The sequence below is a fragment of the Carya illinoinensis genome, chromosome 13, assembly GCF_018687715.1.
Source record: "Carya illinoinensis cultivar Pawnee chromosome 13, C.illinoinensisPawnee_v1, whole genome shotgun sequence".
Lineage (NCBI taxonomy): Eukaryota > Viridiplantae > Streptophyta > Magnoliopsida > Fagales > Juglandaceae > Carya > Carya illinoinensis.
The window spans coordinates 23,043,890-23,056,481 of record NC_056764.1 but is presented as its reverse complement, the minus strand read 5'-3'; the positions used below and the strand labels follow the sequence as shown (position 1 = coordinate 23,056,481).

The following is a 12,592-nucleotide window of genomic DNA, read 5'->3' as shown; positions in this document are numbered from 1 at the left end:
TGATAATCGAGAGAGAATATAACTCTAATTTAATACTTGACCGAGTAGGCTCAAAATGCAGCCCACCGATCAATAAAAAAAAAGGGTGCAATACACCATATTGACCGTAGGGTTTGAGTTTTCCCTTTCTTTCCCCCTCCCATTTCTTTGTTTTGAGAAAAAAAATAAAAGAACAGAAGGACAATGTTTTAATATGGGAGGATAATCTTCTTGGGATGAGAAAATCTTAAAATCTTCCTAGAGTAGAACAAGAAGAATAAAAAATCCAGGTCCATAATATTCCCATCACAGTAGAAATCATTGTGTGAGCATTTTAATTTCTTGTAATTTATCAAAATGAAGGAATCGGTTTTGTTTGTAAAAAGTTTTTGTTCGTAACTTTTGATAATCATAGTAATTAAAATATGGAAGGCCATAAAGTTGAGAAAATCTTTTCAATAAATAAGGACTAATAAGGACTCTTAAGGGTAATAATTTGTTTAATGGTAACTTTATCAAAGTCAATAATGGGGAGTTCATGAGAAGAAGGTTGAGGCTATAAACTACAAGGAATTTTAGAGATGATAATTGAATTTGTGTCCACCAATATGAATTCATAAAAATGTTTGGTTTTCTTAATATCATGTGAGATATAGTGCCAGCCTAGCAGAAGAAATCCCCTTGGTGATATAATTTTCCACTATTTTTGTAAACATTAGCAATCATAGTTATTTCTTGAAAATGATTTAATATTTCATATTCAAATAATCTATCAATATTTCATTCATATAGTACATCTCGTGAGATAATAGATGTAAAACATTTAGTAGACATACTTGATTTTATTGAAATCATACTTACAAAGAAGATTAATTCACAACGTTAGGAGTGGAAGACATGAAGGTAGAAGATTACCAAGAAAGTATGTGTTTTCGGAATGATAGAGAAGGGAAGAGCATAAGATGATATTTTTCCAAATACCCTCATTTGATTACAAACTATGATTTTATAGACACCTAAATAGTAACTTTATATATTAATGTGATAATGGACGCTCAAAAGTCCTTTGTCTCATGCATCGGCGAAGATAATGCTACTCCAAGTGGGAGAAACCATAAAAATTGATGCTGTTAGTAATAACGAGATATTATATAACTTGCAATAATAGAAGCTAGATTATAAATAATCTAACAACATATAATTAAAAAAAGAAAATACAGCTAACATGTAATAATAAATATAACATATATAATACTTATATCATAATCTTTAGAACATGTTCAAACGAGCTAAATCAAGCCCACATGAGCTTTTATTATGTGCTTAAATTGAGTTAAGTTAAAATTGTATGAATTTGTTTCGTTTAACACTCAAACCAATATTAGCATTCGCAAATAGTTCATTTATTAAAAGAGATTACTGATAATATTCTAAGCCTTTTATACCACACACTACTTACATGGTATGATTTAATTTGAAAGATAAATTTTAAAATTTAAATTTACAAATCAAATCTTAACATTTTTTTTTTTTTTGATAACAACTCTCATTCATTCATAAAATAGAGTCATCTAGAGAATTACAAGCTGGCCTCATGCCAAACAATTTGGGAAATACACTCGGGAATTGATTCCCACCAAACTGTTAAATCCTCTACAAATCTTGCTAGTTTTGCTAGACCATCAGCTGCTGCATTGTGCACTCTGCCGGCATGTTGGAATGTCACCTTTGGTAGCTGTTTAGAGAGGCTGAGTATGGAATAGATCAAGTTACCATGGGGAGACATGGACTCCCCTTCTGCTGTTAAGGCTCTTACACTGAGCATTGAGTCTGTTTCCACAATCAACTCACCAATGCCCAACGGGATACACAGCTGTAGCCCCCTCAGGATGGCAAGAAGCTCCACTTCCATAGGGTCAGAGAACTCAGGTTCTTTTTTACACGCAGCCAGAATTACCTTTCCTTTTTCATCTCTCAAAATAACTCCCACACCTGAGGTACAGCATCCCTGAAACATAGCCCCATCCGTGTTGATTTCTAGAGCTCCTATAGGGGGGGGGGGGTTTCCACCTCATATCCCTTACCATGTTCCGTTTAGTGCTGGCTTGAGCTTCTCGAGACTCCTTAAACAAAGACATGGCATGATCCACAGACTGTTGTGGGTGCTAAACCTGCTCTTCAAAGTAAAAAAGGTTCTTTCTATACCAAAAGGACCAGGCCATAAGAAAAAACTTCTCAAGATCTCTTGGCTGCCCTTCCTTTGTCACTCTCATGGCTATCTCCATAAACCCCTGCTGGTTTCCTCCCCGAAATAAAAAACCAAACAAAGACTTCCATAAGGGTAAAATGGATGGACAATATATCAGAGCATGACTTGTGTCTTCCCTTCCCTCATGGCAGAACTTGCAGGTATCTTCAGAAACAACCTTCCTGACCCTCAGGTTTTGCAAGGTGGGCAGTCCATGCTTGCATGCTCTCCAAGAGAAGACTCTAACCCTGTGTGGTATTGGCATTGACCATAACTGCTTCTAGAATCCCCGCAGTGCCTGATAGTTTGAGCAACCCCCTTCTACCCTATGGTTCTTTATAGACCAGAACAGCCTATAAGCACTCCTCACTGTGTATTCTCCTGAGTTTTCATAGTGCCATATGAGCTTATCCTCTCTAGGTGAAGGTCCTAGGGGAATCCTCAGAACATCAGAAGCTTCTCTTGGAGGGAGAGTTCTCCTAACTATCTCAGTATCCTACCAACCTGTCTCCCCATCAATCAATTGTGCAACACGTTGACAACTGCTTCTACTTTCTTGATATAGGCCTAAAGGGGTTTGATTCTGTCCTGGTAGCCAGATATCAATCCAGATATTTATGGACTCCCCATCCCCTACTCGCCACCTGCACCCCTTCACCATTAGTCTTGTAGATTCCCATATCCCTCTCCATGCATATGATGGGGCATTTCCCAACTGTGCGTGCTGGATGCATGAATTGGGGAAGTACTTGGACTTGTAGATTCTATGGAGGAGAGAAGACTTTTCATTCATTATCCTCCATGCTTGCTTTGCTAATAGGGCCATATTAAAACTATGCAGGTCCTTAAACCCCATTCCCCCATCTTGCTTAGGAGCACACATTTTTGTCCAGCTCACCCACCTGATTTTGTTTTCCTCCCTCCTTTGGCCCCACCAGAACTTTGCCATCATATTCTCTAGCTCTTTACACAAACTTTCAGGTAACTTGAAGCAACTCATAGAGTATGAAGGGATTGATAGTGCTACTGCTTTAATTAGTACTTCCTTCCCCCCTTGTGAGAGTAGCCTCTCCTTCCATCCTTGAAGCTTCTTCCAAACCCTGCTCTTGATATTTGCAAAGGCCCTTTTCTTTGATCTTCCTACCACTGATGGGAGGCCAAGGTACTTTTCATACTTCTGAGCCTGTTGTATCCCCCAAGATGCCATAATTTCCTGCTGCAGTTAGGGGTTAACATTGGTGCTGAAAACCATTGTTGTCTTCTCTTTATTGACTTTCTGACCCGATGCCAGTTCATACTCCTTTAGAAGTTGGTGGATATGTGCATTAGTTTGCAAAGTGGCCCTGCAAAAAAACAAACTATCATCTGCAAAGAGGAGGTTGTTGATCCTTGGGCTGCCTCTACAGATTTTTACTCCTTCCACCCGCTTGTTCTCCTCTGCTTGTCTTAGCATAGCTATCAACCCTTCAGTGCACAGAAGAAAGAGATAAGGGGAGAGAGTGGATGGTATGTGGATGGTATGTTTTCCATTTAAATCTTAACATTTAAATAATGTGGATGGTATGTTTTCCACACTGACTTGAAAATAAAATAACTCATTAAAAAGGAAAATTTAAATTAAATATATATGAGTTGAGCTTGAATATTGAACAAATTACAAAACATCATCATTTTACGAATCTTCATATCTCTCTCCCCTCCTAGGAACTTGCAATTTCGCACTTATATTTCATTCTTCTCTCTAGAAAGGTTGAGATGAAGTTAGTAGGATCGCTTAGATTCTAACAGAATTGAGGTGGATGTGAGGCAGAGTTGGTTTTCTCTGTAGGTAGCTCCTTAGCTAAAAGAATCAGAAGGTGGAAAATTTGGTGCAGAAGGATGAATGAATTAGAAAAAAAAAAAACAGAGAAATCTCGTTTAACAGAGGAAGAGGCTCTGAGAATAGAGTTTGATAACGATTTGTAGGAAGAATTAAATTACAAAGGAGAGTAAAGCTTGGTAGGGAGGGTTTGTGTTGAAGGGAGTATCAACCAAGAAGTGATTGAATCTACAATGGCTAAAGTGTTAAGGATAAGAAAGAGAGCAAAGTTTCCTAAACTCATAACAAAGACTTTCATTGTTACATTTGCTATCAAGCTTATAAGAATTGTGTATAGGAGGAGAGGCCATGGCTGTTTGATACCATCTATTTGTGATAATGATGTTTGATGGTTATATTCCACCCTAGAAGATGAATTTTAATCTGGAATGATTTTGGGTCCAAATGAACAACCTACCACTAGCTTGTATGAACAAAGAACGTGGGGAACATATAGGAGTTACCATCGGTAGGGTGGAAGAAGGGGATGTGCAAGAGGATGACAGTGGATGGAAATTTTCTAAGGGTACTTATCATTCTAGACCTGTCAAAACCTTTGGCAGGAAGAAGAACTATTAAATTCAAAGAGGAAAAAGCTCTGGATTCCTCTCAAGTATGAAAAGTTGCTATAGTTTTGTTTTACATGTGGGTGAATAACCCAAGGGTCCTAAGGATGTCTTAGGAAGAAGGTAGGGGAAGCTTAATTTAGAGTGTGGTTGAGAGCGAGGCCTAGAGTTAAGAAGAATGAGTCACCTAGAAGCTCAAATTGGGAACAAGTGAAAAACAAAGTAAGTTTTAGAGATAAGAGTTGGGTGATTTAAGAAGGGGACGCATTGGTGGGAAAGAAAATTTGGGTGGGGGGTGGGGGGGACAGAGGGGATTAAGTGAAAAGTTAGGTATGAGATTGGTAGTTGTAGATGTTAGCCGAATGGTGAAAGGGAACATGGGAAAGGGGAAAGTACCATAGATTTAGAGGTGTGAAATCAAGAGATATGGGGAGCAGTTAATGAGGTACTAAGCATAATATGGAAAAAGAAAACAAGACAAAGTAATGAGAAAGGCAAAGGAGTAGATGATGAAAAGACAGGATGTAAGGGGCTTTGCATGAGTTCATAGTATGTTATGTTAAATGATGTAGTGAAGGAACATGAAGTTGCATTACCACCAAACACATGTGACACAAACAAAAAAAGCCCAACTTAAAGGAGCATGGGAGAGACGAGCTAGAGAAAAAGGTAAAGGAGATGCAACTTTAAATGTATGTACTCTTTTAAAAAGAATTATGAGTGTTGATATGGGTAGGGATGAGGAGAAACTGGGTAATAAAAAGTTAAAGTGACTTGTGATGTAAATGAAGAGGCCCAATCAGATGTATTGGTAGTGGTTGTTGATTAGCCCCACCAATCCCAATGAAAACACTAAGTTGAAATTGCCAAGGGCTTGGAAACTCTCGGACAGTTTAAAACCTTTGTCAAATGGTAAAGGACAATAAACCCAATATAGTCTTCTTGATGGAGACAAAGTTGACAGTTGTGAAGTGCACTAGACTAAAGAGAAAGCTTAATTGTGAGGGATGTTTTGTGGTTGAACCATTTGGAAAAAGGGAATACTGATGTGGGATTAGATGATGAACGTATAAGTTTTGAATTACTCACAAAGACACATAGTACTGCCTAGATCACAAATGAGGACATGAATGTGAAGTGCTTGTTGACGTGGTTCTATGGACAGCATGATATTAGAAGGGAAAAGGCATGGAATTTCTTAACATCACTAAAATCTAATGGACACCAAGGATGGTGTGTGATAGGGGACTTCAATAAAATGCTAATTCATGATGAAAAAATAGGAGGGAGACCAAGACAGGAAAGACAAATGGTTTGTTTTAAAGAAGCTCTTGAGAAAGGGAATTTTTTTTACTAGGATTGGAGGAGGATAAATACACATGGAGAAATAAGCCTGAAGATGATACTTTTACAAAAAAAAAGGCTGGACAGGGTAGTGGCTAACTTGAAGTGGTTTGAAATTTTCAAAGAAAAATGGGTGGATCTGATGGTGGCAAGAGCTTAGACCATAGGCCAATACTATTATTTATGAATCAGACTGGGGAAAGAGGCTGGAAAGTGAGAAAGGTCTTTAGATATGAAGCAAAATGGGCTCTTGAGGAAGATTGTGAAAAGGTGATGAAGGGGGTCTGGCAAAAAGAAAAGGAAGGAAGAGAACTATTTCACAAGCTACAAAGCCTGTTGGAGAATTGCAGAGGTGTTGTAGTCAGATGGAGCAAACAACTTGGTGTGGAGAGGGGGAAAGAAATAAAAGAAGAGACAATCCTTAAAATAGTTACAATTAGAAGATGGCAGTTACAACTCAGAGGTAGGGGTGTAAAAACAATTGATGACCTGGTAAACTGGATAGGACTGGACTGGACCTAACCGGTGAATTTGGTCTGATACCAAGTTTGTTTTGGTCTGGTACTAGTTTTATTTTTCTTAAAATCGATCAAAATCTGTTCGGTTCTGATTTTTCTTTTTCTAAAACCGAACCAGACCAGACCGGTTCATATATATGTATATATTTTCATTTTTTATATTTTATATAATTTATATATATAATATATAATTATATATAAAATAGTTTTGTATTATATGATAAATTACTAATTAATATTATATTAAATTTAAAAATCTTATATCACTATAGTTTATTAGATTAAAAATTTTACTAATACTATATCACTATATATTATAATATATTATGATATATCACTATATTATATATTATAATATATCACTATAGTATTATATACTATAATATATAATATAGTATATAGTATATTAAACATGAAAACTGGACCAAAAACTGGTAAAAACCGGAGTACTGGTTTAGGAGAGCAACCAATACGTAATCGATTTTGGAAAATATAAAACCGGTGTATACCGGTTCGATCCTAAATTTTGTCCAAAACCGAACCAGACCAGACCGGTTACACTCCTACTCAAAGGAGATTAAAATAGTTCAAAAGGAGATTGGGGCCATGCTTGACAAGGAGGACTTAAAATGGAGACAATGAGCAAAGAGAAATTGGTATTAGCATGATGATAGAAACACTAAATTTTTCCATGCCTGTGCTAACCAAAAGAGGAAGAAGAACACAATGAAGCAGATTGTTTATGAACAAAACAGAAGTCTCACGAGTCCTAAATAGATTGAAGGGGCTTTCAAAACCTATTTTGAGAAGTTATTTACTACCACACAGCCAGGCATAATTGACATTGGAAATTGTTTAAAGAACTTAGAGCCTATTAGTCTATATAATGTCATTTGCAAAATTACATCAAAAGTATTGGCTAATAGATTAAAAAAAATGATAATATATATCATATCTCCCAATCAAAGTGCATTCATCCCAGGGAGACTAATAACGGATATCATGGTGGTTTATGAAGTTTTGAACTCAATGAAGGCAAGAAATAAAGGAAACATGAGAAGTATGACCATTAAGCTTGATATGTCTAAAGTTTATAATAAAATAGAGTGACCATACCTAGAAGCAATCATGAAGAAGTTGGGTTTTTGCAACAAGTGGATATAATTGATTATGAATTGTGTTTCTTCATTAACCTATTATGTGTTGATAAATGGCAAGCCAGGTACAAAAATCTATCCTTAAGGGACTTAAGATATGGAGACCCCTTATCACCATACTTATTCATACTATGTGCAAAAGGATTAAGTTCACTACTCAATAATTCTGACCTCACGGGTGAGATAAGAGGAGTAATAGTGGTGAGGGGAGGAACCAGAATAAACCACCTATTATTTGCAAATGATTGTCTATTTTTTGGAAGAGCCAAAGTGGAAGAATGGTTAAAAATGCAACACATGCTCCTTAGGTATGATAAAACTTATGGATAGTTTTTGAACAAAGAAAAAACTACATCTTTTTTAGTACCAACACAAGAGATGAAGACAAAAGGGAGATCCTAGAAGGAGGGGGGCAGCACTGGGTTAAAGTTATGAGAAATATCTTGGATTATCAACCATGGTTGGAAAATTGAAGTACAACACCTTTAGGTGTATAAAGTACAGAGTGTGGCAAAGAATAAACACTTGGAAGAACACTTTCCGTTCTTTAGCAGGCAAGGGAATTTTGATAAAGGCCGTGCTTTATGCAATCATCACTTACACAATGAGTATGTTCAAGCTTCCTAAAAATTTGTGCAAAGAATTAAATGTAATGCTTACAAAATTTTTATGGAAAAATCAACAAAAGAATAGCAGTGTGTAGTGGAAGAGTTGGGAGAAGATTGGGAGAACATAAAGGGAAATGAAGCTTGGGATTCGGGGACTTAGAAAGCTTCATTTCAGCCTTGCTAGCCAAGCAAGGATGGAGGTTTATCAATAGTCCCACAACTTGGTTGCAATGATGTTTTGAGAGAAATATTTTTAGAACATCTTTGCTGGAAGCAAAACTGGGCAATAAACCATCTCTGATTTAGAGAAGTGTATGCAATACTATAAAGTTATTAAAAGAGGGTCTAAGATGGAAGGTTGGAAATGGCAACAATATTAAGATATGGGGCCATAAGTGGTTATCCTCCCCAGTTTCATTCAGTGTACAATCTCCTAATAGAGCGTAGAATTGATAAGTATTTTTAAGGAGGAGGAGGCAAATCAAATTTGCAATTTTCCATTAAGCTAATCAAATGTAGAAGATAAACTTATTTGGGTTCCTTTAGAAAAGGGAGTATTTTCAATTAAAAGTGCGTACCATGGGAAAATTAAAAGGGAAAAAGCCATACAAGGTGAACCTTCAGGAGAGAGTGAGATGGGCAATAGATGGAAGAACTTTTGGCATATGAATGTGCCTGGGAAAGTGAAGATTTTCTTAAGGCAAGTGGGGAGTGACTTGTTAGCTACAAGAAGGAACATGTTTCATAATAAAATTGTTGAAAATCCTCAATGCCTTATTTGCCTTCAAGAAGAAGAGACTAAGATTCATGTGTTATGGCAATGCCTTGCAGCTAATGATGTTTGGATAGTGGCTAGGAATCCAGTTCAGAAATGGAGAATTGCATAAGAAGATTTGCTTAATCTATGGGTGAAGCTAAACAAATCAGAACTGGAAGAAATAGCTACAATAATGAGAAGCTTATGGATAAGAAGGATTAAGTTAATTTTCGAAAAGAAGTTCCACAGTCCTAGTAGAGTGATCAGATTAGCAAGGGAAGGACGGTAACAAGTCTAGTTATCCCAATAGTTCTTAAAGAGTCCCAAAAGATCAACAAATGCAGAGAAGAATGATCAGCAATGGAGAAAAACAAGGGTGAGTTTTATAAAGGCTAACTGGGATTCAGCTCTGGACCAAAAAACCTAAAAGAAGGGGATAAGAATAATCATTAGAGATGAGAAAGGGGATGTGATGACTATAGTTTGTAACCAAAGAGGCAATGTACGTATATCAACCAGCCTTAGCAGAGAGCTACGCCTTATGAAGAATAGTGAAAATTTACGAAGTTCAATAGTGTGATTTTATAAGGGGATGCAAAAATATCATAAATGCAGTTAATGACGAAAATGAATACCTTTGTTACCATGGGAACATTATAGAACACATAAAAATTTTTTTGCATGATATAACTGATTGGCAATTGAAGTTTGTATATAGAGACAAAAATACAGTAGCACACACTTTAGCAAAAGCAACATTACACTTGACTCTAAGGCTCTGTTTGAATATTGAACTGAGTTGAGTTGAATTGAGATGAAAATTAAATAAAATAATATTAGAATATTATTTTTTAATATTATTATTATTTTTAAATTTGAAAATATTAAATTGTTTATTATATTTTGTATTGAAATTTGATAAAATTGTAATGATTAAATTAAATAAATTGAGATAAGTTGAGTGGAGTTTGGACGTTGGGTTAAGATGAGTATATTTGAGAGTGTAGATAGAAGAGGTTCGGTAGATAACAAGTTGTCTGGAATAAACATTTTAAGGAGTATACCGTGCGAATACAAATGGTTGTTTACCTAAAGGTTCACAATTTTGATTACTAAAGAATTAAAAGGTTCCAGTAATTGTCTTTTCTTTTTATTCTTCTCTTTGAATGGAATTAGCCACCTAACTCTTGTGGTATTCCTGGTCTACTCAAGAATGATATTCTACTCGTGATTCAAAATCGGAGTAGCCGGTAAATGGAAGCCAAAATCTGAATTATGAATCTCTGCAAAATCCTGGGCAAAATCGTTCGATGCAAAAAGCATACTCATCAATGGACGTTTCCAACCTCCAATCTAGATCTTCCACCTCCTACATTCCACCCCATCGCACCCAGCTTCACCCTCGCATGCACCTCTTCTCCCCTGCTCCCCCTAATCCTAAACCTTCCCATTCCCAAACCAAATGGCTCCTCCTCTTCGCTTCCCTCTTCACCCTTCCTTTCCTCTTCTACCTCTTCAACACTGCCCAGAAGATCCACAAATCCTCCAAATTCTCCGAGCCCAAATCCACATTCTTCGGCGTGGTGATCAATGCCGGCTCCACAGGTTCCCGCGTCCGCGTGTTCCAGTTCCTAGGTGAGGGCCGGATCCCGCTCATGGACGGGACTGGGTCGAGCTCCATGAAGATCCGGCCGGGGCTCGCTGGATTCGCCGACGACCCAGAGGTCTCCGGGGAATCAATTGGAAAGTTGATCAGGTTTGCGAGGCGTCGCGTCCCGAGGAAGGAGTGGAGCAACACTAAGATCCAGTTGATGGCGATTGCGGAGTTGGAGAATTTGGGTACGGAGCTTAGGGAGAAGATTATGGAGTCGTGTAGACGGGCTTTGAGGTCATCGGGGTTTCTGTTTAAGGACGAGTGGGCGCGTATCATTCGAGGTAATGCTATTTATACCGGTTTGGCAGCATGGATGATGTATAATGTAATCTTTGATTGAATTACTACTCATTTGCCTCAAATACCTGTATAATTCTTGGGTTGAGATCAGATTCATAGATGTTAGGTGAACAGACTAAGATGATTTTGTTATTAGGAAATTGTGAAATTTGAGAACTTCTATGCATGATGGAATACAGCTCTTATTAGTCTTCTTTTCCCTAAACTGAACTTTCACGAATTGAATTTACTGTTATAGCAAGTATTTTCAAACAGTTAACTTCTTGTGATAGAGACCTGGGAAGAAATGGTTCCTCTTCCTTAGAAACTTAATTTTGATAACACCTAATGGTCTTGGGAATCGAGCTTTTATGAAGATGTAGTAAGAAATAAATCATTGATTATCTCAATCAATCGAAAGAGGGATGTTTATATGGATATATTAGAATGCATTAAAGATCATTGTGTTGGATATTAAATTATTCGATGAAATGAATGCTGATACATGTAAACTCATCTCCGAAGTGTCATCATTCACTTTCAACCTTTTAGGATGCAGCACCCTGCCCATAAATATTTTAAAAATAAGGAATGAGTCCATTTATCCAATTATCGTAGGTATCAGCTGATAAACATATCGGACTTGTTAAAGTGAGTCCACTTATGCATATCCTAATTGATTATGTTATGTATCATGCAAATGTATTGTGGCGTGATAAATTCAGCCTGTTTGGTTACCAAATTTATCAGCCATATTTCAACTTCTATTAATATGTTTCTGTATATTTTGTTTCAGATCATCAGTCTATAGAATGATATTTTGTTATCCTAGGTTGAAAGGCCGTTGCTTTTTATGCTTGGTGTTTAGGAGTTACCTTTCTTGTAAATCACAAATGAGATGATCTGGAAACAGGTGAAGAAGAAGGTTTTTATGCCTGGGTTGCGGCAAACTATGCTTTGGGAACCTTGGGAGGTGAACCTCGTGAAACCACAGGGATAGTTGAACTTGGTGGAGCTTCTTTGCAGGTTATGCACCAAATGTTTATTGACCTCAAGTTTAATAACTTTTATATGTAAAATGTATGCTTGCTTATATGGCTATAAGTGTGGTACCCTTCTTCTTGTTGACAATTGGCTTGTTTAAGTCATATTCGGAGGGCTATTATAACTTGTCCAACACCTATATATATATAGATGCTATGAGAAAGAGTCTAGCTGTTATATAGAAAATGGGCAATATTTATATGCTGTCTTCTTCTTGATCAAGTATGTAAATTTTTTTTTCTTTGTTTTGACTCCTGTGTGTTTATGGAAAGTTAGCTGTATATATGTTCAGTATGGTACATCTACAACATCCATGCACTTTGTCCCTAAATATGCAATTTGTGGAGCTGGCCTGATGATATAGCTGCATCTAAGATTTTCTATTTTGGACCGAATTACTTTGTTTACATAGGATATAAATGAATTTTTGGTCCACAACCAGCACATGGTAAGAAACTCGTTTCAATATGTTGAACTAAAACCCCATGGGGTTGGCCCAAGTGGTGAAGGCCTTGGTCTTGGGGTATCACTCCTATCAAGTTTCAAGGTTCAACACCTCATGGGTGCAAACAATCCTTTA

General features: G+C 36.9%; 1 protein-coding gene across 1 annotated transcript in view; it reads left to right on the top strand.

Moving 5' to 3' along the window:
• Nucleotides 1-10,096: 10,096 nt before the first annotated feature.
• LOC122291899 (probable apyrase 6) overlaps nucleotides 10,097-12,592 on the top strand; it is a 33,908-nt gene continuing 31,412 nt past the window's right edge. Inside the window, exons 1-2 of the mRNA XM_043099937.1 lie at nucleotides 10,097-10,970; nucleotides 11,882-11,994. Coding sequence (XP_042955871.1) covers nucleotides 10,346-10,970; nucleotides 11,882-11,994 — 738 coding nt within the window. The 5' untranslated portion in view covers nucleotides 10,097-10,345. The remainder of the gene's footprint in view (nucleotides 10,971-11,881; nucleotides 11,995-12,592) is intronic.